This window comes from Melanerpes formicivorus, unplaced genomic scaffold (assembly GCF_026170545.1).
Source record: "Melanerpes formicivorus ecotype bairdi unplaced genomic scaffold, bMelFor1.0.p_v2 SCAF_15, whole genome shotgun sequence".
Taxonomy (NCBI): domain Eukaryota; kingdom Metazoa; phylum Chordata; class Aves; order Piciformes; family Picidae; genus Melanerpes; species Melanerpes formicivorus.
The window spans coordinates 6235460-6262257 of record NW_027142367.1 but is presented as its reverse complement, the minus strand read 5'-3'; the positions used below and the strand labels follow the sequence as shown (position 1 = coordinate 6262257).

At 42.9% G+C, this 26798-nt stretch overlaps 2 protein-coding genes across 5 annotated transcripts in view; both read right to left on the bottom strand.

The window, feature by feature from the left end:
- Positions 1-8851: 8851 nt before the first annotated feature.
- Positions 8852-20783, bottom strand: PDCD6 (programmed cell death 6). 2 transcript variants are annotated; one of them, XM_068147500.1, is made up of 6 exons: positions 20612-20783; positions 17950-18011; positions 14595-14639; positions 13357-13509; positions 12088-12197; positions 8852-9397 (listed from the first exon to the last, which is right to left on the bottom strand). In XM_068147500.1, the coding sequence occupies exons 1-6, from the start codon at positions 20695-20697 to the stop codon at positions 9299-9301; spliced, it is 555 nt and encodes a 184-aa protein (XP_068003601.1). In that variant the 5' UTR covers positions 20698-20783; the 3' UTR covers positions 8852-9298. The 2 variants fall into 2 exon arrangements, with proteins under 2 accessions (XP_068003601.1, XP_068003600.1); XM_068147499.1 differs by having other exon boundaries at positions 13351-13509; positions 20612-20781.
- A 1708-nt stretch (positions 20784-22491) lies between these two features.
- Positions 22492-26798, bottom strand: part of EXOC3 (exocyst complex component 3) — a 28766-nt gene continuing 24459 nt past the window's right edge. For all 3 annotated transcript variants that reach the window (XM_068147495.1, XM_068147497.1, XM_068147498.1), the window contains 3 exons: positions 25409-25570; positions 24017-24144; positions 22492-23574 (listed from right to left, as the gene is read on the bottom strand). In XM_068147495.1, the coding sequence (XP_068003596.1) occupies positions 23403-23574; positions 24017-24144; positions 25409-25570 (462 nt within the window). In that variant the 3' untranslated portion in view covers positions 22492-23402. The remainder of the gene's footprint in view (positions 23575-24016; positions 24145-25408; positions 25571-26798) is intronic.

The following is a 26798-nucleotide window of genomic DNA, read 5'->3' as shown; positions in this document are numbered from 1 at the left end:
CACAGCTCTTTAGGACCATAACCGGTTATTTTTCCATTTTCATGACGCCAGGCATACTCAATCTGATTTCTATAACAAGGATTTAATTTTTTCCCCTTGCAGTCATAAATAGTGTGATATACCAGAGTCTGACTTATTATTCTTCCTTGCCGAGTTGTAACAACACGATCACTATAATTTTGTGCGTGTCCGAGTGTCAACCGAAACAAAATTATCAGGAGAGGTCCTGTTAGGGCCATGCTACCCAGCGGTCACAGCCTTAAAGGAATGGCAGCCCTCAGTAGCCCTTCTGGAGCTGCGGTACTGGTTTCTCTCTACTCCGACCTTGGCCTCTCCAATTCCCTTTAGGGTTGACTAGGACTTGCCCTTTTCAAGGCTTATTCCTTAGCCTTTTTGCTTTCTTCTACTAATAGCCAATCGCCTAGATGTATTCCCCGATTTGACTTTGAGTTCCCCGGGTCCCTAAGGTTGAAACTCTCAGACTAGATGGATGCCTTACCCTATGGCGACACCTACAGGCTACCAATACAAAAGGGTTGTCTGCTTGTTTTCGGTGTTAGGGGCCCGTATGGGATTCCAAGTGTCTCCTTTGATTATCGCACTACTTAAACCTAGATAAATATTTACTCCCAATTCTGACACAAAATTTGTATAGCTAATCAATTGGTATATGGAAGCATATAGTACCATGCTTGCACACGATGCCAGTCTGATTGGGGCACTACTCGCCACAGTGGAATAAAAATTTCCTCTCCACACATGGTGTCTGTAATCATACAAGATCTTGCTTGATACAATAACCTCTGTTTTTCTTTTAAATAGTCCTCAAAAGTCTGTACTCTAAGTTGTGATAATTCAATGCAACTTACAGCTTGTCTAAAGTCTTGTAAGGATTTGATTGGAGTAGCCAATTGATCTGACACAAATCGTTCCAATATAAATGTCTCAATTACCAACAGTTCACAATTCCAGCATGCAGACAATCTGCACAATCCAGGCCACATGTTTCTCCACAAACTCTCACAACAATTAGGACAAAAAACCCTTAACAATATTTTCTCACCAACACACAGCAATACTTTCGAGGTTAATCTCTTCTTGGCCCATCAAAGGGTCCACAAATTCACAGTATCACCAAGGTTGGAAGAGACCTCGAGGATCATCGAGTCCAACCTGTCACCACAGACCTCATGACTAGACCATGGCACCAAGTGCCACGTCCAGTCTCCTCTTGAACACTTCCAGGGACAGTGACTCCAACACCTCCCTGGGCAGCCCATTCCAATGACAAACAACTCGCTGGGTGAAGAACTTTCTCCTCACCTTGAGTCTAAACTTCCCCTGGCACAGCTTGAGACTGTGTCCTCTTGTTTTGGTGCTGGTTGCCTGGGAGAAGAGACCAACCCCTTCCTGGCTACCACCACCTTTCAGGTAGTTGTAGAGGGCAATGAGGTCACCCCTGAGCCTCATCTCCAGGCTAAACAATCCCAGCTCCCTCAGCCTCTCCTCATAGGGCTTGTGTTCAAGGCCTCTCCCCAGCCTTGTTGCCCTTCTCTGGACATGTTCAAGTGTCTCAATGTCCTTCTTAAACTGAGGGGCCCAGAACTGGACACAGTACTCAAGGTGTGGCCTAACCAATGCAGAGTACAGGGGCACAATGACTTCCCTGCTCCTGCTGGCTACACTATTCCTAATGCAGGCCAGGATGCCGTTGGCCTTCTTAGCCACCTGGGCACACTGCTGGCTCATGTTTAGGCAGCTGTCGATCAGTACCCCCAAGTCTCTTTCTGTTTGGGAGCTCTCCAGCCAATCTGACCCCAAATTCATCACAGTTTCCCAGCAACAGACTAATTAGGCAAGGCAACATCAGTAACATTACAATCACCATTAGCAATATAATAACCTGGTTTTAATAATCAAAAGAAACCAACCAGAGAATTCCCATCCTTTAAACAATCCTTTAACCCAACCTTGATTATCAATCTGCAAGTACGTTGCTCTCTATTCCAGATCCAGCAGATCTAGGAAGATCATCGTACTGTGTCACTGAGATGCAGCAATAAATTCCGAGGTTTTTGTCCCTTGTTTTTTCATTTTTTTTTCCCCTTACAGTTTTGCAGATGTGTGTAGTAAGCATGAAGAAAAATTTACTGCTTAACTCCAAAAATGCAGTAAAAGGCTCTTGAATGAGCACGGGAAAATATGGATATTCTAAAATTAGATGCACTAAGTAAAGTGTGAGTCTTAGTATTATGCCCTGAAATAAATTAATGATATGCTTTGGGTTTTGCTGCTGGGTCTGCAGGTTTGTTTTAAGTGGGAATCACAGTATCACAGTATCACCAAGGTTGGAAGAGACTCAAAGATCATCAAGTCCAACCTGTCAACACAGACCTCATGACTAGACCATGGCACCAAGTGCCACGTCCAATCCCCTCTTGAACACCTCCAGGGATGGTGACTCCACCACCTCTCTGGGCAGCACATTCCAATGACTAATGACTCTCTCAGTGAAGAACTTTCTCCTCACCTCAAGCCTAAACCTCCCCTGGTGCAGCTTGAGACTGTGTCCTCTTGTTCTGGTGCTGGTTGCCAGAGGGAAGAGACCAACCCCTTCCTGGCTACAACCACCTTTCAGGTAGTTGTAGAGAGCAATGAGGTCTCCCCTGAGCCTCCTCTTCTCCAGGCTAAACAATCCCAGCTCCCTCAGCCTCTCCTCATAGGGCTTGTGCTCAAGGCCTCTCCCCAGCCTTGTTGCCCTTCTCTGGACACATTCAATGAATGCAACATGCAGGATGCTTACAGAGCTGAAGTTCAAAGAGCCAGGAACGAAAATGTATGGATGTTGTCAAAGTGAAGGATGAATTCAATCGAAAGTCACTTGGGACAAGTAGCTGAACTGTTTGCTGAGTAAAGAAGAGCAGGTACTTCAGTGGACAAGGTCTGACATATTTAAAATGTTTTACAACAACATCTACATTTTTTTTCCTTGCTGCAGAATGAAAATAATAATAACAACAATAACAACAACAACATAAATAAGAAATTCTTTTATCAGTAGGGAGAGCACCACCAATGCTGCTGTCATCAGTAGAGCAAAATAAAAAAGACAAATGATTTAAATTCTTAGTGCTTTCAAGAGGGACATGCCATGTACAGGAGCCTCTCTGAACTCATTAAAAGTAACCACTCATAATCCAGATGTGATGAGTGTGAAGAGCCTGTTCAGCTGTGCAATCTTGTTGGATTATTAGGTGTCAATCAAGTGAGGAAATGCATCTGTTTCCAGATGATTGCTTTTGAAAGACAGACATCTGGATACCATTGTGAGTTTCCACATGGCAAAACTATCAACAGGTTATTTTTGTGGTAATGAAAGAATTGTATATCTAGAGTGGGGTCTGCTCTCCAGCAGTTGAGTGAAGAACAACTTAATGAAAGATGGGAGAAGATGCTGAAGTTCTAGGACTTTACTAAAAGATCTAAATCAAAGCTCAGTCAAGTATAGACATGTGTTATGGGATATATTTGTTCAGTGATACCACTGGACAGATGGAAGTTTTTCAGCTTTAAGTGTGAGGCAGTTGCACACGTGTTGAGGGTTAAGAAGGGGAGGAGACTGAACATTGCTTTCTTTCCTGGGACCTTTGGCCAAACAGGCAGGTTTTGAAAACCTTTTGGTTTGAGGCATGAAATGGTAGTTGGATGCCAATATACATCTTGGGCAAATGTTCCATGGGCAATAGCAAAATCCAGAGGCTTACTATGTACAACAAGAGAGCTCAAGTAGGAGGCATGGTATAGAGCCTAAGCCCTATTAAATTCTGGGCTGCCTAGCTTCATTGCTGACATTAATTTGACACAAAGAGTGACTTAATGTGTTTATTTTTCCTCTCAGCTTGTGGGATTTTTCTTGTGTTACAGGAAGATGCAGAGTTAGCTTGTAGTAGTACTACTTATAAAACAGTATCACAGTATCACAGTATCACTTAGGTTGGAAAGGATCATCGAGTCCAACCTATCAAAACAGACCTCATGACTAGACCATGGCACCAAGTGCCACGTCCAATCTCCCCTTGAATGCCTCCAGGGTCGATGACTCAACCACCTCCCTGGGCAACCCGTTCCAATGACGAATGACTCGCTCGGTGAAGAACTTCCTCCTCACCTCGAGTCTAAACCTCCCCTGGTGCAGCTTGAGACTGTGTCCCCTTGTTCTGGTGCTGGTTGCCTGGGAGAAGAGGCCAACCCCTTCCTTGCTACAACCACCCTTCAGGTAGTTGTAGAGGGCAATGAGGTCTCCCCTGAGCCTCCTCTTCTCCAGGCTAAACAATCCCAGCTCCCTCAGCCTCTCCTCATAGGGCTTGTGCTCAAGGCCTCTCCCCAGCCTTGTTGCCCTTCTCTGGACACGTTCAAGTGTTTCAATGTCCTTCTTAAACTGAGGGGCCCAGAACTGGACACAGTACTCAAGGTGCGGCCTAACCTATGCAGAGTACAGGGACACAATGACTTCCCTGCTCCTGCTGGCCACACTATTCCTAATGCAGGCCAGGATGCCATTGGCCCTCCTGGCCACCTGGGCACACTGCTGGCTCATATTCAGGTGGCTGTCGATCAGCACACCCAGGTCCCTCTCTGTTTGGGAGCTCTCCAGCCACTCCGACCCCAGCCTGTAGCTCTGCATGGGATTGCCGTAGCCAAAGTGCAGCACTCGGCACTTGGACTTGTTGAATGCCATCCCATTGGACTCTGCCCATCTGTCCAGTTGGTCGAGGTCCCTCTGCAGAGCCTTTCCACCCTCTAACTGACTAACATCTGCTCCTAACTTGGTGTCATCTGCAAACTTGCTGATGACTGACTCTACCCCCTCACCCAGATCATCAATGAATATGTTGAAGAGGACAGGGCCCAGCACTGATCCCTGGGGGACACCACTGGTGACTGGCCGCCAGCTGGATGTGGCACCGTTCACCACCACTCTCTGGGCCCGGCCCTCCAGCCAGTTCCTAACCCAGCACAGAGTGTAATGGTCCAATCCACGGGCTGACAGCTTAGCCAGCAGTTTGCTGTGGGGGACGGTGTCAAAGGCCTTGCTGAAGTCCAGGTAGACCACATCCACAGGCCTCCCCACGTCCACCAGATGGGTCACCTGATCACAGAAGGAGATCAGGTTGGAGAGGCAGGACCTGCCCCTCCTAAATCCATGTTGGATATGAATGAAAAGTATAACAAAGGTTATTGTAGGTGTTTAGTTGCTGGATTTAGCAGCCTACAGTCTTCAACTTAAAACCTCTAAGTAGCACCATGAATAAAGAAAGCTTTATGATGGTCATTTAAAATGGAGTCATTGGAAGAAAGCTGGAAGATAAGCTACATCTATCAGATGTCACTGACTGCACGTTTGTTCTCTAGTGAAGGAACAGGTGTCATGTATTCTGCCTTGCGCTCACCAATGACCACCTTATCAGTATCCTGATCAGCATTTCAGCTTTGTTGTATCATAAATTTGTTGTTTTAACATGTCCCTCAATGCTTGGTGTCTGTCAAGCATCAATTAGTACACATAGAAAGAAAACCTGGACATTCTTTTGAGGTACAGACTAGGAAAGAAAATACTTCAGAAACCATAATAACAGAAGTATTAAGATTGAACCCTACTCCATTCCCACCTCTTTTGAAGAGTTTCCCTGTGCAATAGGATATAGCCTTTGTGTACTTCATCTCTTGTATTCAAAAGTGATTCTGCAATGCTGAGTCATCTGGAAGATACTCCACAAACTATCCTACACAAAGCTATTCCTCCTACAAAAAGAAGTCTGTAAACTCTGCTGTTTCAGGAAGCGGTGACTCCAGGTGGCACGAGGACTCTAGCTGGAGCCAAAAGTCTAGGTTGGAACCAAGAATCTAAATGTCAAGGATTCAGGCATCAGAAATCAGGCTACAAGTGTAACTGGGGTTCACACCAGTACTCTTTCTCTGGGAGTGGTTTCTCCAGAGATTACCAGCAATTCAGAAGCTCAGAGATGTTTGATGAAGATGCTGTTGGTCTGACTCCCAGCATCATGAATACACTGTAAGGAAAGGATGTACTGACCATGACCAGGATGCTAAAAAGAGTTGGCTCCATATTATCCAGCACTTGAAAGTAAGATGGTGATGAGTTCTCACAGCAAATGAGTTCTATCCACGTAGTTGTTTTAACATACACAGGAGATTGTGTGCTGCAGAGGTAGCACACTCCATTCAGAGAAGCTGAGTCAGTTTTGCTCAACATTTGTGTTGGCCTCTCTGAGGAGGCTTTGCCTCCTGACAACTAAATTAAGCTGTGAATGTGGGAGGAAATTTTGTAATAGAAAAATTTCCTAACTGAAAGGTTTGTCCCAGGTCATCTTGCTAACTAGCATGATAGCATCAGTTTGTTCTGTCAGGGCAGCAACTATGGAGAGGGAATATATTGGCATAAGGATCTTGGAATGCATGCAGAACTAAACGTGAGTGGCACTATAGTACATGAAAATACTCCATATGGGTCAAACATGTTAGGATAACAAAAGAGTAATGGTATCAAAGAGCTCCCTTGTTCCATGACATATATTTTTTTCCAGTTAATGTAGAAGTATTCCTTAATGTTAAAAATAGTAATATAATACTGAGAATAAAAGATTCTCCTTTGGAAATAGATCACAAGCAGGATTAAAGGGCAGTGGGTGTATGCTGCTGTATAGGTGTCATAGAGCCTGAGTTTGGACAAATGGGAACTATGTTTGTGGTACCAGAATTAATTAATTAGGCAGGTAGTTAATAGTCAAACTTTCATTTTAATATTATCTCTGCTGTATAATGTGAAATTACATTAAATAGAAGTATTATAGTATCAGTCAGGGTTGGAAGGGACCACAAGGATCATTTAGTTCCAACCCTTCTGCCATGGGCAGGGACACCTCACACTAGATCAGGCTGGCCAGAGCCTCCTCACCCAGCCTGGTCATAAACACCTCCAGGGACAGGGCCTCAACCACCTCCCTGGACAACCCATTCCAGGGCTTCACCACTCTCATGGTGAAGAACCTCCTCCTCACGTCCAGCCTGAATCTCCCCACCTCCAGCTTCATTCCATTCCCCCTAGTCCTATCACTACCTGAGATCCTGAGAAGTCTCTCCCCAGCCTTCTTTTAGGCCCCCTTCCGATACTGGAAGGCCACAATTAGGTCACCTCGGAGCCTTCTCTTCTGCAGACTGAACAGCCCCAACTCCTTCAGTCTGTCCTCATAGGAGAGGTGCTCCAGCCCTCTGTTTTTATCTCCCCTTTCTAGATGTGAATATTCAGACATTAGCCAATATGCTAATTGAAACTACAGGAAAGGATTAAGGAGCAACAACAGCTGAACTGGAAAGATGAACAAATTCAAGCATCAACATCTCTTGGCTTTCAGGAAAGAGACTACATTTACTTCTGTGTTTGACTGGTTTTGGAAAGGGAAGTAGGATGTAATTTTTTTAATGTGTGCAATATAGCTGGAACATAAACCTGCACCTAATGGCAGTGAACATACTGTTTTCTTTAGGCTGCTTTCAATGTATTTGTTATCTCTTAGGACATCATGGGAAAAAAAGTTGTTATTTTTTGAAAATATGTCAGCAAAAAGCTAATCAACCTATGAACATCCTTCCTATGAACACCCTTCCCAACTCAGAAGGTTTCACAATTAGTCTGGTTTCAGAGATGGATACACTGTATTTGATGTTTAGAGAAAGGAGAATGTCACAGCAAAGGTAGCCTCTGCCTTAATGTGACACTGAGCAAAATGCAACCTGTTCTAGAGGGTTGGTATGCAATGGGCCATCTTACTTTCATTTTTGCAGAGTAAAAAGAGATGTGAAATATATGCAGAACTTTTATCACATTCAGAACGAAATGATGACAAACTGACTTAAGCCGTTGGATGAGTGGATCCATAGTAAAATGAAAGTTCCTAATTTCTTCTACTGGCAAAAGCATACTAAGAAACAGTAGAACCTGTGAGGCTATGAGTAAAAAACAGGGGAAAACAAAGTAAAAATGATCTGCTAAACTGAGAAATACCTGTTCAGAATGAAGTTTGAAACAGAAAGATGCATGTGGCATGCAATGAGCTGGGGACTCAGGAATAAATCAGTATAGCAATATGGGGAAGGAGAAAAGCTAAAGCTTGGATAATAGCTGAAAGCTCTTACCTGTAAACACCCTGAAGAGTAGCAGTTACAGGTAAGTACTGTATGTAATTGCTGCATCAGCATTAAGTGCATGGTTTGACTAGTGCTGGTATAACACTTTCTTAGGACAATCTAAGAGAATTTAGTAACTTCTCTTCTTCCCTTTGCGTCCTCCAAGTTGCTTCTTCAAAGTTACTGCAGGAGATGAGTGTGACATGAAACAGTCATTACTTTTTTGCATCAGTGTTTCCACCGTGTCCTTCACCAACTGCAAATGGTGAGATGGTGGGGGGTAAGGCTGTGAGCTGTGTGATGGTCAGTTCAAAACCACTGCAAGGAACTGCTTCAGCACAAAAACAGAGGCTAGTAAATGAGTCTATCTGCAGAGGGAACTATAGATACAGAGCAGTTAGATACAGCATAGTTCTGTGGGGAACTCACTGAGGAAGATGTGATACTGGACAGAGGTGTTAAGTTCCCAAGGAAGTATCTCAAGGAAGACCTTGAAAGGAGGAAGACAGCTAGAAAATAAACTCATAAGGCAAGGCAAAATGGCCATCACTGTGAAGTGGGAGGGACCCATGAACCATACAAAACAAGAATACAGAAATTAAACTGCTCCCCCCTTTACCAAAAGCAGTAAAAAAGTGACATAGAGTGAAAGTTGATTTAATATTTTTACTAAGTTTTAAATTCTGTATTAAAAATTAATACATTAAACTCTTATAAAAGTAAGGCACATGCAAAACGTTGTGCAACTTCTGACTTTCCATTCTCTTACAAACTAACAAGCATTACTTTAATTTGGCATTTCTAAGGAATCATTTTTCCCATGCAAGATATGTGGAAGAAGGTTAAGGTTGACATTGCACCAGTTAAATCTAGATTCTGTGCTTTCTGTACTACAGTAAGCAGAGATGGTCATACTGTACAGGAATACAAAATAAAACCCAACTCAAGTACAGATTCTGAAGGTGATGACCAACATACAAAATTTAAGAATGTGAAATTAGATCCATTATGATACATCAATAATCTTATTCAGCACATGATGATTTGGCAACTCCAGTCTCTACAGCCAGTGTGCAGTTTCTAGTTATCAGTGTCATACAATGCTGAAGACCATGGATAGATACTGCTCATAGGACACCTGAATCCAGCCATCCTGATCAGTGTCGTACCGTCGAAACACATCGGTCAGCCTCTGGAAAGGGGGAAAAAAAACCCACACATTTTTGTACATCAGGTAAGTTCACAGTATCACAGCATCACCAAGGTTGGGAGAGACCTCGAGGATCATCGAGTCCAACGTATCACCACAGACCTCATGACTAGACCATGGCACCAAGTGCCACGTCCAATCTCCTCTTGAACACCTTGAGGGATCATGATTCCACCACCTCCCTGGGCAGCCCATTCCAATGACTAATGACTCTCTCAGTGAAGAACTTTCTCCTCACCTCCAGCCTAAACTTCCCCTGGCACAGCTTGAGACTGTGTCCCCTTTTTCTGGTGCTGGTTGCCTGGGAGAAGAGACCAACGCCTTCCTGGCTACAACCCCCCTTCAGGTAGTTGTAGAGGGCAATGAGGTCACCCCTGAGCCTCCTCTTCTCCAGGCTAAACAATCCCAGCTCCCTCAGCCTCTCCTCATAGGGCTTGTGCTCAACGCCTCTCCCCAGCCTTGTTGCCCTTCTCTGGACACGTTCAAGTGTCTCGATGTCCTTCTTAAACTGAGGGGCCCAGAACTGGACACAAGACTCAAGGTGCGGCCTAACCAAGGCAGAGTACAAGGGCACAATGACTTCCCTGCTCCTGCTGGCCACACTATTCTTAATGCAGGCCAGGATGCCATTGGCCTTCTTGGCCACCTGGGCACACTGCTGGCTCATGTTTAGGCAGCTGTCAATCAGCACCCCCAGGTCCCTCTCTGTTTGGCAGCTCTCCAGCCACTGCAACCCCAGCCTGTAGCTCTGCGTGGCCAAAGTGCAGCACCCGGCCCTTGGACTTGTTAAATGCCATTCTAGTTCAGACTGCTATGCACTTCCCTTTCCCCTTTGATTTTTATTAAGACTTTCTGTTCTTCCCCTCTGCAGACACTTTACCATCTTGTGCACCTAGAGTTATTTCTTAGGCATGTCTCATGCCTGAGTTGTGCAGCAGATCTGAGTATAAAACAGCCTGTGAGGCAGTAACTAAGGCTATTGAGACACTTCTGTATAGACCAGACAGCTTTTTATAACTGGCCTTGGGGGGGGGGGAGAAGCAATGTACAATTCTATGAGACATTTGTGAGTTGTCTAGAGACAGAAGCCAGTGAGTACCTTGTCCATTTCTCATCTTCTAGCCAAATATGTTTTGTGGCATTAGTGTCCAATCTGTCCCTATGCCAGGCAGTTGGGAGCAGTGAGGGGAGTGGACCAAAATACCCACCATGGTTCCACTGACACCAGCTGAGTAATACTCCATTTCAAAGCTCTGTTTACCAGAGTTTAAGTTTAGAGCCATGTATAATTGGCTTATATTACCAATTAATATAAAAGCAACTGATGTTTCAATGGACTGATGGCTACAGGCATAAAGCTAGTAGGAGAAGAACAGAACACCTGTATGCAAATGCTGGATACTACTGTTACAGGGCATTGCTTTCTCTTCAAGTTGCCTATCAGAAAGTATCTTAAGATACTGTTGCAATTGCTGACCCGTGTAAGAGCAGCAACCTTTTTTCCCTATCCTGCTGAAATTCAGCTTTTCTCCAAAATCTTGCATACATTTCAGAAAAGTGAGATACAGTTAGAAAACCTTAAGCAACAAGGTGTGGAATCTGTCAACAAGATCTTTTGTATTTTCTTTCTGTTCAAAATGTCTTTTACTACTACTGTCCCTGCAGAAACAACAGTGACAAATAATTCAGCTGTGAGGTCAAATTCCTTTTAGTCAGAGCCTTAAACACAGAGATACACAAAGCCCTCAAAATTCAGGTTATAAGAATTACGGGCACCACAGGACACAACACACTCCAATTTTAACACTCAAAATCCAGAGGGAGTATTAAACTGGTGGAAATAGTGTTAAGTGTTTTCCTTACCTTTCCAAGGCTACTTTAATTTCTTTTTGCCTCATAAAAGTATTTTATGCCCACATAAAAGTATTTAAGAGGTAAAAAAACCTCGAACTATCAAATTTGTGATGCCAAGGATAACAAATGAACAGCAATAAATGAAGGGAGGTGATTCTCCTCCTGTACGATGCACTGGTTAGACTTGAGTACTGTATCTAGTCTGGACACCTCAGTTTAGGAAGGATGTTGACTTGCTGGAACGAGTCCAGAGAAGGGCAACAAAGTTGGTGAGGGGTTTGGAGCACAAACCCTATGAGGAGAGGCTGAGGGAGCTGGGATTGTTTAGCCTGGAGAAGAGGAGACTCAGGGGTGACCTTATTGCTCTCTACAACTACCTGAAGGGAGGTTGTAGACAGGCAGAGATTGGTCTCTTCTCGCAGGCAACCAGCACTAGAACAAGAGGTCACAGTCTCAGGCCGCACCAAGGGAGGTTTAGGCTGGAGGTTAGGAAGAAGTTCTACACAGAGAGAGTGATTGCCCATTGGAATGGGTGGCCTGGGGAGGTGGTGGAGTCACCATCATTGGAGGTGTTCAGAAGGAGACTTGATAGGGTGCTTGGTGCCATGTTTTAGTTGATTAGGTGGTGTTGGATTGCTTGATAGGTTGGATGTGATGATCTTGAAGGTCTCTTCCAACCTGGGTTATTCTATTCTAACACTCCTTGTATACTTTATTCAAATGGTTTATTTATAAGCAAGTTCTAGATCCAATATTATAACTGAGAACCATAGAAGTTTTAAGGTGATTTTGACATTAAAGTACATCTGCTTTCTTACCTGTAAAACAACACAGCACTGAATAAAGTCATCAAAAGCAACTTGTCCTCTTCCTTGCCTGTCAAATTTCCGAATAAGGATATCGTAGAATTGATCAGACAGTCGGTAACCTTGAAAAAGAGAAATGCTTTAACAGGTTTCAGTTACCACAGCCTGTCTATTGAAAGAACTCCTGGGCCCCTCAGTTTAAGAAGGACGTTGAGACACTTGAACGTGTGCAGAGAAGGGCAACAAGGCTGGGGAGAGGCCTTGAACACAAGCCCTACGAGGAGAGGCTGAGGGAGCTGGGGTTGTTTAGCCTGGAGAAGAGGAGGCTCAGGGGTGACCTCATTGCCCTCTACAACTACCTGAAAGGTGGTTGTAGCCAGGAAGGGGTAGGTCTCTTCTCCCAGGCAACCAGCACCAGAACAAGAGGACACAGTCTCAAGCTGTGCCAGGGGAGGTTTAGACTCGAGGTGAGGAGAAAGTTCTTCACCAAGAGAGTCATTCGTCACTGGGTTGTGCTGCCCAGGGAGGTGGTGGAGTCACCGTCCCTGGAGGTGTTCAAGAGGAAATTGGACATGGCACTTGGTGCCATGGTCTGGTCATGAGGTCTGTGGTGACAGGTTGGACTCGATGATTCTCGAGGTCTCTTCCAACCTTAGTGATACTGATACTGTGAACTCAGCTGTGTAGCAGGTGTGCGAAACAACCAGAAAACAGTAAGTGCTTGGAGACTATTTTTTTTGCCAAACATTTCCACATTAAACTGTAACACATGCAGGAAAACCCATGCTTAATAATAGCAGAGTCACAGTAAACATAATTACTGGTTAAAGTGACTAGTTGATTGAGGAGACTGTTTAGGGCTGCAACTCAACTTTTTGTAAGTTAAGTAAATAAGAGTTCCTTCTGCCATCAGAATGGTGCTGCAGCACAGACAGCTAGCTTTGTTGTAAACACTGGCAAGCTGTATCAAGTACCTTCTTAAGTTCAGACACTGACCTGAAGTACTGGCAATGCCCTCAGAGCCTCTAGCAGGAGAGGCAGAAAGCATTCTATAGGTGTACTGACACATCCAGTTTCATTTTTTCCATTAACAGAAGAGGCTCAAACCTTGCTCGTGGCATGGACTTCTTTAAAGGTACCTTGTTCCCAAAAGGACAACTGCATTTTGTCTGCCTAATTTTCAGCCACATTAGTCACAGCAGTGCAGCCCTAACAATGAGAGACTCATCTGATGATATACCCCAGTCATAAAAACTGTAATTACAAATGAATTACCAAAACCTGTTAGTGCTTGCTTTAGTTCATTTTTGTCAATCATGCCAGAATTGTCTCTGTCATACGTTCGAAAGACATTCTGCCAGTCTGAGATGTACTTCCAGACTCCTGTGAATTCATTGAAGTTCACTCCTCCTTTGTTTTCTCTGTCAAACATGCCTGAAATCAAGAAGGAAGACATAAAACCTTACTCACTGTTCATCAGTAAGTCCTGCTAGTAATTTTAATGAAGGAATCAAGAGTGTTTTGTGGAAAGTACTGAAGGCAGAAAAGACATCGCAAAAATACAAGTGATGTTTTGGAAAGCAGTGCCCCAAAACACAAGTAGCTGTCCACCAACGGAGGATAAGATAAAGCAGGGCTACAATGAATCACAAAATGTTCCCCCTGGGTTTTCATTTCCAGATTTAAAGTATCAAGGCTTTGATTCATCATCCAGTGACAGAGAGAGGGGTTGTTCTTTTCCAAGGACTTGTGAAACATCTGCAACATCTCTTGACAGCCAGAAGTGTTGGGGCACTGATCTGCATCTGACCTGCTGATACTGTCATTACACAAAGAGCATGTTGCACAGGGATGGAACTCGGATAGCTGATGAATACTTACTAAAAACAAAGCTAAAGATTTAGTCCTTGGATTTATGACACAAAATCTGGGGGAGGCTTGAATTTTTATCCTTCTATACCACCACCACCTTCTATATTACTGGCAATTATTTTAGGATACTGAAGAATTCAAACATTGTAAAGCTTCTGTTGCATCTTTATGGAGCAGAGCATAATCTTAAAACAAGACAGGAAAAACTAGATATGAAGACAAGCCAGACACTGTCTTACAATATTTAAGCTGACACTTCCCCCCCAAATTATATTTAGTATGTATTCAGCAGTACAGCAACATTTTCTCAGGCTACCTTGACACATATGCACACTAAGGTTATTACTCAACAGGGGAAATACCTGAGTTTAACTTACTGCAGCTGGGCTGCCTTTAGGAAAAAGAAGTTAAAAATACATATTGAAATGTACCACCTAACCATGAAAGAGCAGCTTGTTAACACTACAGCCCAATTAGTTCAGAAGACCTTTAAAGAGGCATTATTACAGTAGAAAGAGATACATGTACTGTGCTATTTGTACCTACTTATTTATCTCAAACAGTGCTGCAATTTATCACGCTCTCAATCGCCTGAAGAAATCACAAACCAGTATCTTGACTATTTCACATCACACATCTACACTCACCAAGAATTGACCTGACTGTTGCTGGATTAAATGGAGTCCAGGTGCCTGAAAAAGAAAAAATTACTTAGTTGCTTGATACTAAGTAACATTTGGAAGGAAAAAGAGCAAGCCACCCAAAGTTCGACTAACAAAACAGTGAATTTGGAGCAAGATGAGACAGAGCTAGCATATTATAAAATAAAGCTGCTTTGAAGTAATTATCCTAAAATCATAGAATTGTTTCAGCTAGAAAGGACCTCTAAGATCATCAAATCCAACCATCAACCTAAGACCATCATGGTAATTATGTTTTTGACCATTCAAACGTCAGACCAATGCTTTACATATACTTGACCAAGCATTTTCCAGGCTGCACAAAAAAACTCACAAACAAAACAACCAAAAAAAACCCAAACAAACCCACAACAAACAAACTAAAAAACTCTAAAAACCCAAACCTTGGAAGAACTAAGAAGGACTTTTTCATCCCAGGTAGTCAGCAGGAATTGGGCAAAATGCAAGATCAAAATGCAAGTCCCACTTTTTTCTACTGATAGGAGCAGAAGAGTTTTAACTTGAACAAGGCCTCAGATCTATTCCTCAGTAAAAACCCATCTGCTAATTCCTATTTTACAGGTGGGTTACTCCAAGGTGTTTAGTTTCTGACAGAAGTGAAAACAGGTTCCTAACGTGGCATAACCCCACAGTGCAATTTGGAGGTGAGTTTAGTACAAATCTCGCCTCCTGCTAAATCAATAAAGTGTTAGTTTCAATTAGGATTTTCAGACTAAGAAATGTTGCTCCTTGAAAGGGCCTGAGCAGCAAGCATCTGAAGAGAAGCTTTCTAGTTCTCTGAATATTTTGGCAAGTTAGTCACTTTGGAATAGTTCTCACTTGGTTAGGAGAATTAAGTTTTAAATTAAGAGATATGCTGTGCCTCATCTAGAATTTCACCTCTAGTTCTCTAGAGCCCGTGAATGTACTAAGGAGGGGCCAAGAACCACGTATTAAATTCACTGAGGCTGAGTGCAAGGACCATGAAGGAGCCAGTAAGAATAAGGGTACTGCAGAGGCATTTGCAACAGTGTGGTTTGCTGACCACAAATACCTCCTAGAAAGGCTGTGCTGGTATTAAGCAGGCTTTGTGAAGGCAACAGCTGCTTTGCAGGGTCAAGCTGCAGTGGTCTAAGTAGCGCTTGTACCTGGCGCTGAATTCCTCCTATAGAAGGGGAACTGTATCAGTGTAAGTCTACAGAGGCAGCAGAAGGGAAAGCCCCTGGGGACAGCCACAGGACTATATGTGCACATACAGAGAAACATAAGCAGAGGAGAGTAAAAATTGCTCTGAAAAGGCTCAAGCAGTATTTTAGACAGAGAACACCAGTACCTTAAGAGCTGTATGTCTCCTGACAAAAGTAAAAATAATGCAATTATTAATAGGGTGCCAGCATGTAACTCTGAACAACACAGAAAGAAAAAGGGAACACACAGTTTGCAATTCCATGTTGAACTTTTCACAAGACTCAAGAGACACTGTATAGTGAAACCAGAGCAGCTCCAGTGATGAAGAAATACACCAATTTCAACCTATCCCAGCAAACAGTAAAAGACTGTTCCCCTCTCCTGACCTTAATAACAAACTTCACATGGCAGCACCAAAAAGAAAATAAAAGAACCAAGTTGTGCAAACAACTATAGGAAGGGATGATTAATCCCTCTCAGATAAGTAAACTGTTGCTTGCATAAACTTGACATGTTGAAAAGATGATTGTGAAAACCACAATGAACCTCACATTTTAATGAGCACTAAGAGAATTCTGGTAATGTTTTAGAAATGAACACATAACATTCTTATAGCCCACGTTAGATGTCAGGTCAGTGACACACAACTATCCACTAATGGAAAATACTGCAGTGTTAGTGACTTTGGTGTGTGAGACCTAGGACGTCTCAGAATGAAGGAAACTTACACTTCTGCAAATATTTTGTCTGATAGTGAATTAATTTGGTGGAGATTCTTCATGACTGCAAAGCACTGAATCTCCTAATGTACACTGTAAATAAGCAAAGAGTTCAGATAGTCATCACTCTCTACTACCCTTAAATCATTTAATATTTAACATATATGAAGTTTCAGATAGTAGATAAAGCCAGCTCCCCACACTGTTATAAACAACACTGTGATCTTAAAGGAAAACAGTGACTTAAGTGAGCTTTTGCTCAAATTGTTATTCAAATTAGTGATTTAGTTATGTATCAGATGCAGCAGCTACAATATATTGCTTTTAATTTATCAGGTATATTATTAAACAAATATTCCAGTAAATCCAGTTTAGTTACAAGACCACAACTTTACTTAACAGAGCCATCCAAATTTTTTTCAAGTCAAGTGACTACTGACAAAAAGGAGCCTTTCAGCCTGCGTGCACTGCAGCTCACATCAGTTTAAGCTTTCAGTCACAAAGCACAGGAGGGATGGAAGAATTAAACCGTGGGAGAAGAGGAGCTTGATATGGACTCAGAGATACACAAACAGCTTCAATATGCACTTCTTCAGATTTTTAAGTGGGGAAAAAAACAACCCACAAAGTACACAACGCCACAAAGTGCAACCCAACCCGTTCTAAGTCACCAGAAGAAAGTAGAAATAGGCTACTGGAAGAATTTTTTGGTTTTCATTTTGCTTCCTTATCTGACCATACTTTGGTTACTCTTTAAATATTATGACAGGAAACTAACAGACTAATAGAAAGGTTTAGTACTAGATCTAGACAGCATCTTTCAACTTCATTAGGCAAAAAACCCCTAAGCATCTTCAATTCCTGCATCATACTGCAAGAAAAGTTTTTATGTGCAGTAAAAAGTCTGGTTGTAAACAGGTGATCTCTGTGCAGTTTACCCACCCACCCTGGCTGAAAAATAAACATTTAGAAATACAAGAGGGGAATATGTGAATCACAAATATTTTTTTTCCCAGCTCTGCTTCCTAGGAAATATGAAGAGACATGCATGCCTTCATTTCCCAGAATACAAATCAGTAATGTTTACAACAGGAACTTAGTTTGTGTAATGCATCATTACTAATGGGCACCAAACTGAGAAACCTTCCCTTGAAATTAAAAGAAGCCACCCAGGAACAATGGGATTAACAAAAAAAACCCAAAACATAATAAAATTACATCAATAATATAAAATTAGGAATTGTCATTTTTCTTCCCTCTCAGCCTTTTAATGTAGATTAAGTAGTATTTAATCAGTGGTAGGAACATTCCCACACCAGAGAATCAAAGAAATACACCATCAAGTAAGCACTCTCACATGAAATTTAACATTAAGTTTACTAGGAACTACCTCCATTGCTCATGTACTGACTTACCATTGGATAATGCCTGCTGAAGCTCATTATCAGATATTATTCCACTCCTATCTTTATCAACCCTGGGGAAAAAAAAAATAGTGGTAAGCTTTCAATGGCTCAAATTACCTTGTTGCACTTATAGAAGACTTCAGTGTTCAGGTTCTTGCTCACCAGGTTAAGATTATTCTTTCCTGATGAGTCACTAATTGCATTTCACTTGCTAACCCACTGACAGTTACTGCAAAATAAATGCTTCACTCAGACTGATGAGACATTCTGGAATATGGAAAAGTTACAGAGAGAACTGCAAGACTTCCTCTGGAATGAAGACATACACAAAGTCAGACTGACACTAAACCAGTCAGGAGCACGATCCACACAACAACAGTATTTGTATTTACTTATTTTCAAAAGAGCTGCAGCACACACCATGCTGGTTAAATCCACAAAGTGCCCCACATCACAGCAGTTAGCTGCTTGGCTACCAAACCGGAGGCCCAAGTTTGGCACCTGGTTCTCTCAGCGAGATGCTGGGAATGGAGAGAAAGGCACTAATGTAACCAGTGTGAAGTACTGAAGGAATCAACTGTGGGGCCCTGACCCCTTCCAAAGGGATTGAAAAAGTGAAAAAGCACAGACAGGTGCCAGCTTCCACTGAGCCTTCACAGTCTCTCTGAAGAATGGAGTTCTATCCCAAAAATAACAAGTAAGTATTTTCTACCCAAATAAAGCAGGATCATACCTTCTTTAGAAGGATACCTGCAGTGGTGGTGACTTCCTTCCATTTTATACAAGGACCTTCCCCTTGACTCTGACAGCTTTTATTTCCCCTCTGTTGCTACCATTCCAGGCTGAGTCCTGCTCAGCTGATGCCTCTGCAGAGGCTGAGTTCTGCTTCCTTTAGTACATTCTTTTCAGTACATTCTCCTGGATGACATACCCATCTCGAAACTTGCATAAACTGTGGGCAACATTCAAATTGCAAGCATAAATTGCATACACAACAATTTAAAAAAGGAGAGAGAGATACTCTTCTTTTTTACTCTCCATTTCTCCTCTAGGTATACCAAACATGTTTTACCTTCTATGAGCTGCTACTAAGTGCTAAGATGGTATTTTCACAAAAATGCATCATGACCTACTTACCTTGCCCCTAAGCATCACCAGTCAGCTTTGAGTGCATTAATTTTGCATCATTTTGTATATAAAATGAAAGTAGGTCTTCCTCATGGCCATCAGGTATCTACTCTGGATTTCATCTGACCATCATGCAGCAACTATGATCTGGCCATGAGAGGTGACCCAGTCCTTCAGGACTACAAAGTGCTCCTGCAAGTATTCATAGGCCTCACTTAATCCAGGAATCAGTGTCACCAGCAACCTTCATCTGACCATTCACCTTCTTTTTCTCCAGCTGCTCCTGAACATATTGTCAGTGTCTGTCAGATGACCACACACTCCACCAAAGGACCTTCCCTTTCATTTCTTCCATCCTGGACTTTTTGGAAACTATACAGTTTGTATCAATTGCACCAGTCAGCATATCCATACCCAATCCTTATCAAACATATTCCAGGACATATAGAGAGTAGTATTTTCAATAGAATTCATAAAAGTGTCCTGACCAGCTACATTATTTAAATGGTCTATACTGGTTTGCCTGGTGCAGAAGTGAAACTGTTGATTTGCTCCTTTCTGGACTGTTATAAAAAAAAGAAACAGCATCATGTGTGCCTCCCAGTTCTTGGACGAAGAGGCTTTGTGAAAAGCTGAGTAAGCTGCCACATTTCTGAGTCACTTGTGAGTTACTAAGCAAATACTAGCCAGTTTTAGCAACTCATCACTGTTTGTCTACCCCTTGACCTCTTCTTGCTGTCACTTCAATCAGGATGGGTCCTCTGACACACCTACTGTAAAAATAGATCCACCATAAGAACCTCCCTGGTTTCCTCGACGTGATACAAGTGTGAAGCTTCTATAGCTTCTTTACGACTTCTCAACAGTGTGCTTTTTAACAAGGACTCGCTAACTCCCCTGCATTCCTGCCACAAGTGTATTGAGAATAGTTGTTGGCTATTCTTAAGTTTTCCATTAAGCATTTATCAGATTCCCGTTTGCAAGCCTTCCTGTACTGCTACACTGATCCCCCAGACTTTACAGCAATTTCTGGATCCTCAGGTCAAAAATGACTGCAGCATTTTCAAGGTTACCATCTCACTTCCATTAGTTCTCCGTCCCTTGCTCTAAATCACAGCCGTACTTCTCCTCAAGGCTTTCTTAAAGCTCCCCCTTGGATCCCTCCTACAGGAATGGTTTCATTGCTACAACGGCGACGCTTGTCCGCTCTGCCAGGCCCAAGCCAAACAAATCCCGCATTAGCTCCCAGGGCCGGTGACGGACTCACCGTACCTACTAACCGTGTCCGGGCACCTCCCAACACCAGCTCCCTCCCAGTGTCATTTCAGGCAGCGGCAGACCCGGCAGGGCGCAGGGCACGGCCCGGCCGCCCGGCAGGCCTCGGCACTGCGGCCCGAGCCAGGCCCGGTGCGGCGGGAAGGGAGTGCCTCGACACAGCGCAGCGCGGCTCGGCGCAAGGAGACCCCGCAGCCCCCACCCCACAGCCATTAGTCGCCACACCGGAGTCCCGGGGGCGGGGAGCGGACCGCGGCGGCAGCCTCACCTCTGGAAGACGTTCCATAGGAAGGTGGGATCGGGCAGAGGGGCGCCACCGCCGCCGTTGGGCCTGTACTGATACCCCGCTGCCATGGTCCCGCCGCCGGGCAGCTCGGTCCTTCCTCCCCGCGCTTCCGGCACCGACAGCCTGACGCAGCGCGGCCCGTGACGTCAGTGAGCCGGCCGGGCGTACCGGCCCCGCCCCGGGGAATCCCGAGAGGGGCAGCTGCGCCGCCCGCCCGCTGCCACGGCGACGGCTGGAGGGCGGGGCCGGCAGGAGGCGAGCCTTTCCCCCGCGCTAGCAGGCACGGCGGGTGCTGAGCAGTTGTTTCCCAATAGGAACTCTTCGGGCTCCTCGGGACGCCTGAGGGAGGGCGAGGCAGCGGCTGGCGGACGAGGGGCGGAGGCAGCGGTAACGGCCCGCTGCAGAGCGCACCGCGGCCAATACCCAGGGCAGGTGGCTGTGACTCAACGGGCATGGATCCGCGCTCACCAGTTAATGACGCTGCCCCCCACAAGCCGTCATCCACCGTGCCCACGCTGTGACCGTTCCCTGGCAGGCAGGGGGAGGTTTAGGGGTCCCCCACCATTCAGGGCAGACCACTTGTCATGAAAGGGAACTTGTTTAATATCCAAGAGATAGAGGGTTATTGCTTCAGAGTAAGAAAGGGGGAAGAGGAAGGAACAAAACCCGATTAATCAATTCCTTTGGACAAAGTGAACATGACCCTCAAAATATCTGTTGTGATGAATGGAGTGATAATTAGTGTCAATTAGATGATTTTGATTAAAGCAAAACCTAAAAGCAGGAACATGAATGGTGAAACAAGGGATCAGACACTGGGTACGGACATGTGTAATTAGAGTAAGATTTTTTTAGGCTTTATTAGAACCAGTTGTTTATGGTTAATTTGATTTGCTTTAATATAGAGTCAGATTTTAGGTTTTATTATAACCTGTTGTTTATTAATTTGATTTGTTTTAATATATGTATACAAAGGCCTTAGTTGAAATGTTAGGAACTAACAGCTAATAGTTGGAATAACAATAAGACTCTGAAACAAGTTGTTCAAGGATGGGAAAGAAGGAGAGATCACTACAGAAGATGTGAACACAAGAGACGGTTGTGAGAACTGACAAGTAATCTCAAGATTCTACATGTAACCCATCCTTGGGAACGGTACTGATTGTAACAACAGAGCTAAAATAGTTACAACCATAAGGACTCAGCATGCAACCCACCAGCGGGTGCTGACCAAAGGATTAGATCATTGAAAGACCCCCAGAAGGATGAACTAATTTAAATAAACCCACCTTAATACACATATGTATTAAGAATATAGTATTTAAAGGGGAATTAGATTGTGTTTAGCGTGCGTTGTTGCACCCAGCGCTGTTTGCTTGTCCCTTATTGCCTTAGAATTGCTCTTTTCAAATTAAAATTGTATTTAATCTAGTTTAACTGGCTTTGTCATTAATAACACCTGCCTAATCCCCCTCCCCCTACCTGCAATTCTAGGAACAGTGTAAGGTCCCATGTGACCTGGAGCGCCTCCAGACCGCACTAAACACCTCAGGTACAACAGCGTGGATTTGATGCTCTACTGAACTGTCCTTACCTTTTGGGGGACACTGCATCTGTCAATGCAAAAGCCACCAATGCTGCTTTATCCTTGTTCAAACTGCTGACCTTGCATGTACCTCCCCTGGAGTCAGCAAGAGCTGTGGAATGGCACCAGATCTAAGCACAAACCAAGAATGGCTTCACTGAAGGACACACTTCATGTTTTAAATTCATAATCTTCCAGTAATATTTTATACTTTGAGCAGGTAACACTGGAAATTAGGTTCATACATTGATCTGAAAATAAAAAACAGCATCTCAAATTTCCAGAAAACTATTAATAATCCAGAGTTTATTCACACTGCAAACAACAAAAAAATTTTAAATCTACTGTAAATTTATAAGGATGCAAAGAATACATAGCTGAAGGTAGCAGTGGTTTAACTGAACATGTGGTGCTTTATGTGCTCTTTTGCTAAATCAATAAAGAAAGTTGTACCTCATGTGTTTTTATTCACCCCATAATCAAATTGCATGGTAGCAATTTAATTCAGTCCCTTTCAGGAAACTGATTTAATAATTAAGTTTTCTGCAATAAACTATTTTACACTCAAGTAAGTACATACACAAAATATAATGTGAAAGTGGATTGAGGATGTTAATAAACGCTCAATGCAGTGCCATATACAGATGGAGGTTTTAAATCCCTAGGTTCATGATTTCTGCAGAAGTCCAGAGGTGTGGAGTATGTGGATGGTAGAAACCCTATGCAACGCTGGGTGTTGGACTTGGTGATTTTCAAAGGTCCCTTCCAACCCGAACCACTTTGTGCTTCTGTGATATCAAGACAGGTCTAAAGGTATTGTAAGCAACGTATGTTAGTATATCTGGCAATTATACAGCTCTCTTGTTTTGGGTATAAATACACAGCTTTGCAGTGCCTTGTGCAAACATACTCCATGGGAAAAATGCACTTTCTGACAGCAAAAAAAGCTGTAACAAACAGGTCACCAAAAAGTACCCCCAGTCAGCAGAAGCTTCATTCTTCAAGCATGACCTTCACATCTGTCCTCTTCCAGAAATCTGATTACATTTTCCCACATCTAAGTCTTTAGAAAGAAACACGCCTAGCAAGGATCAGTGTATATTGAACTTTACTGGAAACAGCACTGCCAAATTTGCCCACAGGTATTTCCATTGATCCTAGACCGGTAATGGCACACAGAACTGTTGGCTACTTAAGAAGTTTTGGCACAGTTAGAGTAGGAACTGTAATTTCTTTAAAAATTGGCACATAGTTTGGATTTGGTTGGCTTGGACCTTGATCCAAAGTCTCAATGATAGTCTGCTTCATATCTCTGCTGGCATCACCTCTCACTGTCAGCAAAGCTGCAATGTGGTCATCCCTGCCAACAGAAAATGTAAAACTGGCATTAGTAGGAAACTCTGCACAAGTAAGATTTTGTCAGAAATACCACTCAGCTGGCCATCCTTTCACTCAGTTTCAGCATGTATTTTAATTCTTACTCATATCTAGTTGGAACTGGATTTTAGAGCTCAACATAAAACACTATTTTGGCTGCTCTTATGACACTAAAACATTTTATCCTTCCAAAACACAGAAGTATTTTCATTATTCCTTTGCTATACCACTGAGTATTTAAATATATATACCCCCCCCGTCCAGCTGACACACATTTCTTATGAAAAGTAACACTTAAAGTGGCTACCTTCTAAAATATGACAATTATGAACACATTTACACATTGCTTTCAAATTCACCCAAGCCTACAAAGAAACTATGATATTATTTATCTGTGTTTTAACTCTGAGGGCCAAGAGAATTACCTGATATCTGGGTATTTACTGACTAAAGTTGAAACTTCCAGATAGAGCAGTGAAGGATCAGTTAGCTTGATAACCTCTGCAATGGCTTCAATGATGTCACAGAGTCCTTCAGTGTCCTCTCCAGAGCCCTGAAAGATGAAAAGTAAAAGAAAAATTCTTAAAGCTTAAGAAATCCTCCTGACATCTATAAACAATCCTTTAATTACTATTTCTTCCAACAGTGATCCTGAATTCCTCAAAGAGCTGATGTTTCAGACATTAAGAAAACAACATATTTTGAATTGCCACCATAAGCCTCTCTTTACATGTTCTTATTCATCCAGAGACCTACCCTCAGAACATCAGAAAAGAAAGTCCCATCTTACAAACTATGTCACATTTATCCACGAGGTGATGCATTCTAGCCTGACTCTTCCTCATTTGCCAGAATAAACTTTAGGAATAACTGATCTGAAAGCCAGATCTCTTCCAAAACATTACTTAAAAACTGGCCCTACATTAGCTTCCCTCTAAGCTGGCCACCAGGGCAGCTTTCAGCAATTGATCAACTGAACTGTAATACCTTCTTAATCTCTGGACTTTATTAGTGCTCTTGGTTCCAGGTCATCTGGTCCTGCCAATCTGGTATTGTTCATTTATTACATAACTTTCTACCAATGCCTCAATCTGAAACAGACTTTACAACGAATCCTACACAATCAAGGGCTCCATCTTCCACAGTGAGCAGAGATGAACACTACCCCTTCCCCCTCTCTCAGCTTTTCAGCCCTTCTCTTTCTCTGAATTCTTCTTGCATTTTGTCATCTGCTGGCCCTGGGAACTTTATGGCAGATTCCTCCTCCTTATGTAGTTAAAAAAAATAAAATAGAATCAATATTCATTTTAGACTTATCCTGTATAATGTTTCTCAAATACTGTTTTTGGCCTGGATTTTCTATTTCCACTGCACTTCAAATGGAGACAATGTACTTGTCTTGTTAATTCTCAATAAATAAACTGCATGCTACTTAGGTAGTAAGTCATGGCTGAGGCAGTACTACTTTTCCTACCTGAAAGAAAGGGCAAAGCCCAATTGTTTTTTAATTTTAAACAACTGGTTTATTTTGTTCACTTATTACCATGAATTCAGGGTACCCATCTGTGTAAGACCATTCAAATACTCAGCTGCAGAGAGCTGTATAAACACAAAGCAGTAGAAACTAGCACTCAGGAACTTTAGCTGCAGGTCTGTGCGTGCTCAGCAACAGCCTCTATGTCAGCTGGCATCCTTGACACTCAAGTCACCCAACATCTTGGAGACACAAAGATCTAAATCTAGCCATTTTCCCCAAGCAGTGAACTTGTTTATTCTAAATGACCAACTTAACAGCATTACCCCAAGCAAGCACTTACAGCTGCAAGCTTCTTAAACAGAAATCTGAACTGTTCTGCTTCTTTGATCATTCTTTCTGCACCCTCTTTTCTCTCTTCTGCATTCTTGAAAGATATACGTTTTAACATGATTGCTCTGATGTATTCCACCACCACTCTGCGATGGGCCTCAATAGTCATTGTCTGAAAGAGAAGAAAAAGATGCTGGACTATGGCAGTGACACCTGCAAATGCAGCCATTATTTGCAGTCTTTGAACAATTAGTAGGCTTTGAAATGTGTATTTGCACTTCATCACCAGCATACAGTTTTTGCTAATACTACAGTCAGGTTTCACAAAGCTAACAAATGAAAATCTGTCCTTCCCTGTTGAAAAGTATGTGCCAATTACAAGAAAGGGAAACAACAAAATGATGCCTGAATTATTTTTGAGGAGCGACGAAGATAGAACAAACATGAAATGAGTAAGTCATATCTCTTTAGAACAGACTTGTGCTTGGCCTTGCAGCCTTGCTCTTTCTATCTGACCAAGGAATGACTAGCCATCAGACAGGCTTCTGCTAGAGAACCCCAGAACACTGCATAAAGCACTGCAAATCAAGCTTACATTATCTGTGCTCTAGGTTGAGACTGAAAGGAAGCCTGGAGAGCCAGCAGCAATCACTTTCTCAGATCTTCCTTGACCAACTTGCTGTTGTGCACTTGTCTTTTTATAGGAAATAGCTACTGGTGACTAAATGAAGCACCTGGTATTGATGTAAGAGCAATGCTAAGGTTTGGAAATAGCAAAACACACACACAAACAAAACCTTTCCATGTGTTTTCAACTCCAGTGTAAGGATTCCACAAATCCTAAGGTGTCAGGATTCTTTTGTTTTCTAAGAATGGTGGCAAAGTTACTTACAATTAAGAAAAAACATGCATCACAGGCAGTCACAAGCGTTTAATGTTTGTTGTGTAAACTAACTCTCCTTTCGTCTTCCTTGCTCTAGCAGATACTAGCTGGTGCTAGTTGTGGCTAAGTACTAAAAAGCTCCTCTCTCTCTCTCTTACCTTGTATGGGGTGGGGGAAGGGGACAGGGAGGGGGAAGCTGTTGGTCTCCCCCCCCCCGCTTTTGTCCCGGGGAGGTTCTTGTGTTGTTTATAAATTGTAAATATTGTGTATTTTGTACATATTCATTGCATTCCCTATTTCTAGATTGTAATTTTGCTTGTAAATATAGCTTCATTTGCTTCCACTGAATGTGCTTGGCAAGTTTATTTTGGGGGGAAATTTCAGCCCACCACAGACTAAGATCCAGATCCCACCCTGTTCCAGAAGAGGGTCCTTCCCACTGGGCTATAGTCTTTTTGCAGGTTTGTGTAGCTTCTAAAACTTGGATTTTCAAAAGAGGGTTAACCAAGACTTTTAA

Bases quoted from the DNA above. Each gene is read 5' to 3' on its own strand.
- PDCD6 (XM_068147499.1), bottom strand. From the start codon at position 20,697: ATGGCAGCGGGGTATCAGTACAGGCCCAACGGCGGCGGTGGCGCCCCT. The intron at 14,640-17,949 runs GTAAGTCAGTAC...TTTCTTTTTCAG, and splicing joins TCAGCAGGCATTATCCAATG to GCACCTGGACTCCATTTAAT. The intron at 13,510-14,594 runs GTGAGTGTAGAT...TCTTGATTTCAG, and splicing joins AACAGTCAGGTCAATTCTTG to GCATGTTTGACAGAGAAAAC.